We start from the raw sequence: 7,652 nt of genomic DNA, 5'->3' as shown, positions 1-7,652 counted from the left end.
GGTTGACTTATATTTTTATTTTACATATATCACGTCGCGGCAGAATCTAGTGAATAAATATATGTGTGTATGTATATATTCAGAGTTATTATATACATTGAACTATACTACAGCTATTAGGTAGCAGCAAATCTATTATTGGAAAAATTACACAACTCAAGTTCATAGTTGAACATTCCCTCTCATTCATATAAATAGTCTGTCACATATCTGTATCCTGTATTCTGTATTCTGCATTATAATATCATGTAAGTAATGTGTTATTTTCTTTTTCAATGTGAAGAAGAAAACTATATTAAATTAAATTAAGACTACCCAATATATATAATATTTATATATAATATAAATATATATAATATAAATATATGTAAATTTAGTAATGAGTGGTGATAATATCGAGGAAGAAATTTTTTCGTTATGTAATGCTCAAAAGTGGAAAGAAATCACTACTTTATCTTGTACAACTAATGAACTCAGAAGATTATCATGGGTATTACCAGATATAGATGATTTGTATTGGATAAATAATATTATACAAAAGTATAATCTACTTGGAATTTGCAAGTATTGGTTGTGGTTGTGAATTACTAGAATGGTTATTACAAAAATATTCAGGTAAGTTTTTGAAATGAATAAGTATATTAATACATATTTTCTTTTAACAATGCTTTTATTTTCTTTTTGATATATTTTAGGATTAGACATATAGGTATAGAATTAGATAGTTCCTGGTGGAATAGCAAATATTCTCCATCTAAATTCTTGAAAAATATAATTTTTGTTGAGAAAGAGTTAACGAAAATTCAGATATCAAAACGATATGTCATGTTATTTTGCTATTTTAATAACAATACTGCATTCTGTAATTATATAGAAAATTACAAAGGAAGTTTAATTCTCGTTATTGGACCTATGGAAGGATGTAATTGTACAATAGATCCACTACCATTTGATAAAAAATTTGAACAATATAATTGGAAATTAATAGATAAGAAAAAACTTGTACGTTCCAAAGATTATATTACTGCATACATTAAACAAAAAAGATTATAATGTAAAAAAGATAAAAACTATATAAATTATGAAATTAAATAGTACTTCTTTTTAGCTATACAAAAGAAATAAATTTAAAAAAAATTTATAAGAAAATGTGCAAACTATGATTTGCGTGCTATTGTAATTTGTATTTGCGCGCGCAACAATTCCTTAGTCGTTATTGGTTGCTGGACATGAGATAATAAGATCAATGGCGAATATAAATATAATAAATTGTAAATTTTATGTATACAATATATATCTACATTATAATATAAAAATTCTATTAAATTTTTACTCATTGATTCTTATAGTATAGATTAACTATTATTAGGTTATGTATCAATAGATTATTCCGGCTGAATGCAATTAATACTAATTAATATATTATTTTTTTTGCTAATATTTTTCTATATATAAGTTATACGTATTTAGTCTATATATAAGTTACATGTACTTACTCGGACATTGTATTTATTATTTATATTTGTATTTTATATAACTTATATTTTATAACTACCACAGTCACAATTTTCTTTAGCGTTCCTAAACTCATTCAAAAAAATATATCAGAAAGCAAATTTGATTGGCTGTACATATTACATATATTATGAACATATAAATGCAATGGTAATTTTTATCTTCTGTATTTTTTAATTTTAAAATGTTAAATTAACAACACAATTTTATATACAATACATATAAATAAACAATATAAATAAATATGCAGAAGAAAAGGTCAATATTTTGGAAGGTGATGATATCAGTCATTTTAAACAAAAATGTTCATATGAACAATGAGTGTTTTATTATTCCGAATAATAATATAACTTCTATATACTGTTTTCACAAAAGTTGATAAATGCATATTGATGTGAAATTTTTGAAAATTTATAAATTGTAAAAAATGTGTCATTCAAACAATAAATTAAAAACAGTACATTAGATCTCTTTTCTTATCTATAATTTTGCAAATGTACATTCAAACAGTTCTATCCTCGGAAATTTTGAAATAAAATATTTGTTTATAAAATATTTTTTCTTAAAATGATATCACCTCTCGGAATATAATATTTAATATTTGTAATATTTTCTTTTGGGACACCTTGTGTATAATATGTACAGAGTGTTCGGAGTCAATCGCATCACCCGTCATCTGCAGGTATAGAGCAAATAAAACTGAGGAGAAAAGACTTGTATTATTTTTTTTATAACACTTAATAAAAGAGTTATTATTGAGTGAAGTATAGCCTATCAAGATCGCCGATCTTTAGTCAGGCGCTTGTTGATAACTCTCGCGCCTAGTAGTGTGCGAGAGCGCTCAGCTGTACATCGCGACTCACCGACACGTGCGCCCAGTTAAAGATCGGCGATAATTGGCCAGACTTTACTAAATAATAATTCTTTTATTAAGCGTTATACAAAAAAAATGATAAAGGACTTTTCGACTAAGTTTGGTCCGCTCTATCTGCACACGAGTTTTGTCTCCATTGATCTGGGACACCCTGTGTATATATATATATATATATATATATATATATATATATATATATATATATATATATATATATATCTTTGATTCTCTAGTGCTCATTTGCGAATAAGGGTTTATTGATAAAAGTGATTTGTTTTGGCTCTTATATATAATAATATAGGTATTATATATAGATATAATAATATTACGTATAATATTGCTGCAAATATCTTTATTTTTATATCTTATAAAATAAATTTTTTTATTAATAAATAAATAAATATATAAATCTCTATATTTACATGTATAATATTTGATTAAAATAAAGTAATATACGATGAAATAAATAATATGCTCCCATTGATAATATTTTAATAATCGGAACAGCGATAGATAAACCATTTTTTGCAAATGACTATAAATGCTTTGTCCTTTGATAATTTCTTCTAATAATCGCAACTGTGCTGGTCAAAACTACTAGTGTTTTTTACATCGTCAATATGAACGCTCATTTCTTAATGCTAAGTTTTCTTTATTTCACGAGTAAGTATTTATATCGTTATAAGTTTCACATTATTTAAAAACAGTTTTTTGAATCTATAAAATCGAATTATATTTTTCAATTTACCATATTCGCAATGTAAAGCAATTTCGAGCAATTCAGTTGAAAGAATCATCGGTGGCTCAGATGTCAATATTGAGTCAATTTCTTATATGGTAAGTAAACTTTTATATCATATCATAAATTTTTATATTATATCATAATTTAATATAATTATATTATAATTTAATATATAAAAATGTTAATATTATAGTATTATATACATTTAATATTATATACATATTATACACATAATATTATATACATTTTATTATAATAATAAAATTTTAATTATATATATATGAAATAGATAGAATACAATATATGTATATGAAATAGATAAAATACAATATATGTATATGAAATAGATAGAACACAAAATACTTTGAAAACAAAACGATTTTTATTTGCTGTTTATTATTAAGTAGTACAGAATAAAAAATATATACAACTTTGTTTTTAAAAAAAATAATAAATTAAAGTTAGACTCTTTTTAAAACTTTCATTAAAATATATAAAACATATCATGTCGAAACTTCGAAACTGTAACTTTTTTTGAATTTTGGTCAAGATTACATCAAGATTAAAACAAAATTGTTTTATTTTTACAGTTGTCACTGATGTTGAATGGTAAATACGCAGTGTAGTGCTGCTATAATAAACAATAATTGGGCTGTAACAGCAGCCCATTGTATAACAGCGTGAGTAAAATAATAGATTTAGAAATAATAATTTCTAAATTTTCATTATATGGTTACATATAAGAACATATATTTTTCATTTTACTAACAGACATAATATATCACAGAGTTAATGATCCTCTTAACGAAATCACCGTATGTAGTGGATCCTCCATTCTCTATGAGAATTGTGTTCTTCATAATATTGTTGATTTTTCTGTACATGAAAACTACAATAGCATGATCAATGATTATAATATTGCTGTTATCAAAGTAACATCTACGTTTACATACAATAGTTTTACGAAAGCTGTTGACTTGGCACCAGATAACGCCGAAAATGTCTTTACAGAATGGGGTGCAGTTTGCGGCTGGGGATATTATTTGGTAAATTGGAATTAATATAACGAGATAATCGATATTATAATATAATATAATAATATAATATAATATAATAATATAATAATATAATAATAGTATTCTCTCTTTTTTTGAAGTTCGCTTCTATGTATGTGAAAGAAAATAATCTATAAAATATACACAGATAATTGATGATTATATCGATCCAGTTCTGCCCAAAACTCTGCAGTGTATCGAAATACCGCTAATAGAAAGAGAGTTATGCTGCGAAGATTATAAAGATAGATACGTAATATCACCACGAATGTTATGTTATGGATATCAGGATGGAACCGAAGATTCTTGTAAAGTAAGACTTAATTTAAGTCATCGCTCCCATTATACAAAGTGATTTTGAATAAGTGCAACAAATTTTAGGAAATGATTCTTTGTCGAAAATTAAGGGCGGGTCTTTCATATAAACTTTCATATAAATGCTCCTCATTGAGAAGTTACACTCCTCCAAAGGAAGAAGCAAAAATTAGATTTTTATTTTCAATATAATTTTGTGATATATTTGTTCCATTTTTCTCAACATTTATTATAATTTTGTTTTGTTTGCTTTTTTATTTTAAAATTCAACTTCTCGTAACTCGAAATCTATGCCATTTAGCATCGTGCTGAACGTATTTTATTTTTTTTTCTTGAAAACTTAATTAATTTTACAAAACTTAATTAATTTTTCAAAAAAAATTAAAATAATAAAAAGATTTTTAAAGGAATAAAACTTTCAAATGCATATTTTTAGATAATCACATTGCGACCCTTTAAAAAATTCTAATAAAAAATTAAAGGGATTGCTAATTTTATCTTCTTATAACGATACTGCAGGATTAAAAAAAAAAGATTAATAAATCCTTTTACTAATGAAAAATATTCATCAAATTTTATTTTTTTAACTTGTCCCAAATTTGAAAAAATTAAAGGTATAATTTTCACCTTCCCTTATGGAAGAATGTAATTCCTCAGGAAAGAATATAGTAGTATATATTGAAAGATTCCCTTTAATTTTCGATAGAGAAAAGTTCCTAAAATTTCTCGCACTTATTTAAAATTACCTTGTATATTAATCAGTCATTATTAATAATAATTATTAATAAATACAAATAGGGTGATTCTGGAGCATCGCTAGTTAACAAGGATAATATTCTCGTTGTAACTTCATGGGGAGACGATTGCGCAGAAATATATTCACCCGGCGTATATACTAATGCTATATGTATATCTTCGACATTGGATTAAAAATAAAACTGAAATGAATATTTAAGATATTTATTAATACTTATTACCTTAAGTATGTATATATGTTTTTTGCGATATAATACAAGTTTCAAATTTATGTTTAATTTACAGAATTAAAAAAAATATCATCTTATCAACGTTTGATTGGAAGACACTTTCAATGATACAAAATTCTATTATTTTTTTCAAAGAAAAGTAATAAAAACGTCAAGTTTACGCGTCCATTCAAGAAATTATTATACAAAAAATGTTATTTCTTCTACAAACATGATACTAGAAAATTGTGCTAAATAAAAATAAAAATCATGCATAAAAAATTTAATTTTTTAATCATTATATTTTAATATTAAAATGGTTTTATTAAATAAAGTGTAATATAATTTGCTTGATATGTTTAATAAAATTTAATAAAATAATTTTGATATTGAAACATATTAATAAAAGAATTAAATTCTACACTGCATAATTATTTTTAATTGATGTAATTTTTTCTGATATTATTCTCTCTAAAAAAGGCAACTGAGTGAATTCAGTTTGTATCGAAATATTGAGGCCTCTTTTCCGTGATGCTGATTGGCTCTATCATTGCGCTTATTTCGTGAGCGGCTGCCATTTTATATTTTGACAGTTATGTGTATCAAGAGGTTAATAATATTAAAAATTGTGTGTCATTAAAAATGTTTCCACTCTTAAAAAAGACATGTTAAATCGATACTCGCAAGTATTGTTGCTCCTTTTTTTCAATGTTGATTGGTTATTTCAATATTGCGCTGTACATTACTTCATATTAATAAAAATCTGTCATGGCTGCGTATTTGACAATTCAAATATTATATATATATATATATATATATATATATATATATATATATAATTTTGATTTAATTGATTTTAAAAAATAGATAATACATATTAGTTATACATATTATTATATTACATATAACTAATTATAATAGTTATATGTATTTTATAATAGATGCGTGCCCTAACCGCGTGTCCTACTCGCTTGTCTTACTCGCGTGTCTTATTCGCGTGTCTTACTCGCGTGCCTTACTCGCGTGCCCTACTTGCGTGCCCTACTCGAGTGCCCTAATAGAATGCTCTAATATAATGCACCGTAGGCTGCTTCCGTTGGACTAGTTGGACTTACCTATCGTTGATCCTGGCCATATTAATTCTGGTTACGTCTAGCCAGAGATGTAGCTTCGACCCCCCTATCAGAGGTCAATGAAGGAAAAAAATTTCTTCCGTTGTCTAATTATTGTCGCTGGGGTATACAAGCATAATTTTATGCTCATTTATGACATGACAGTTTGTCATGCATCATTTCAATAAATTGCAAAATTTGATATATGAATAATTTAATTGAAAGTAAAATTATTCAAATTATATGACACATAAATGTTTTATTAATTTATTTTAATATAAATTATAAATATTATATATTATTATAAATATTATATATTATAAGATTAAATATTATTACTTCAAACAATGATTAAATTTGATTGATAACTTGGCATTAGATTGACTAAAATAAAATTATTTTAAACCGATACGTGACAAATTGTCTAAGCTTTCATTGCTATGATAATAAAGAAGGATGGGTTATGAAAAATTATGACAAAATTGGCGCAACATCACAATGATTATCAATATTTCATATAAGAAATAAAGTTATTAGCGTCTTTTACATTAAATAAATTAAATAAAATTTCTATTAAAAAAAATATTTTATATTGTATCCAATTTTTTGTTTTAATTTATATTTTAAATTATATTTCTAATGTGTTTTAATATATATTTAAAAAGTCTATTAAAAATTATTTGATTGCATTTATTTTAGTCCATCTATTATTTTAAGGTAACGGATTTATTTACAATCTAAACAATCAATATAAACAATCTACATTTGCATCTACAATATCTACGGATCCGTCACCTCAAAATAAAATAAAATTTATCACTCACCTGCATTAATGCGCAACAGCGGACATTTGGTCTTGAGGCCACATTGTCTGCAACACACAAATATAAAATACAAATTATAGCAACGTTTAAAATAATTATTAATGTTTCAAAAAATTATTATTGTGCGCATCAAATTTTATATCCGCGTATAATAATAAAAAGATATATAAATATGAAATAATTTTATAAATTCTAAAAAAGAAAACTATTTTAAATAAAAATTTGTATAGTATGAGTGTCTCTTGTTTAA

The 7,652-nt window shown here is 24.6% G+C and overlaps 1 protein-coding gene across 1 annotated transcript; it reads left to right on the top strand.

Annotated features, from left to right (window-relative positions):
• Window positions 1–3,010: 3,010 nt before the first annotated feature.
• LOC126854665 (hypodermin-B-like) lies at window positions 3,011–6,571 on the top strand. Its single transcript, XM_050601602.1, has 7 exons — window positions 3,011–3,052; window positions 3,156–3,226; window positions 3,722–3,811; window positions 3,919–4,177; window positions 4,335–4,499; window positions 5,300–5,427; window positions 6,553–6,571. The coding sequence occupies exons 3-7, from the start codon at window positions 3,738–3,740 to the stop codon at window positions 6,569–6,571; spliced, it is 645 nt and encodes a 214-aa protein (XP_050457559.1). The 5' UTR covers window positions 3,011–3,052; window positions 3,156–3,226; window positions 3,722–3,737.
• Window positions 6,572–7,652: the final 1,081 nt, after the last annotated feature.

Source organism: Cataglyphis hispanica, chromosome 14 (assembly GCF_021464435.1).
Source record: "Cataglyphis hispanica isolate Lineage 1 chromosome 14, ULB_Chis1_1.0, whole genome shotgun sequence".
Classification (NCBI taxonomy): domain Eukaryota; kingdom Metazoa; phylum Arthropoda; class Insecta; order Hymenoptera; family Formicidae; genus Cataglyphis; species Cataglyphis hispanica.
This window is presented reverse-complemented; position numbering and strand designations above follow the sequence as displayed.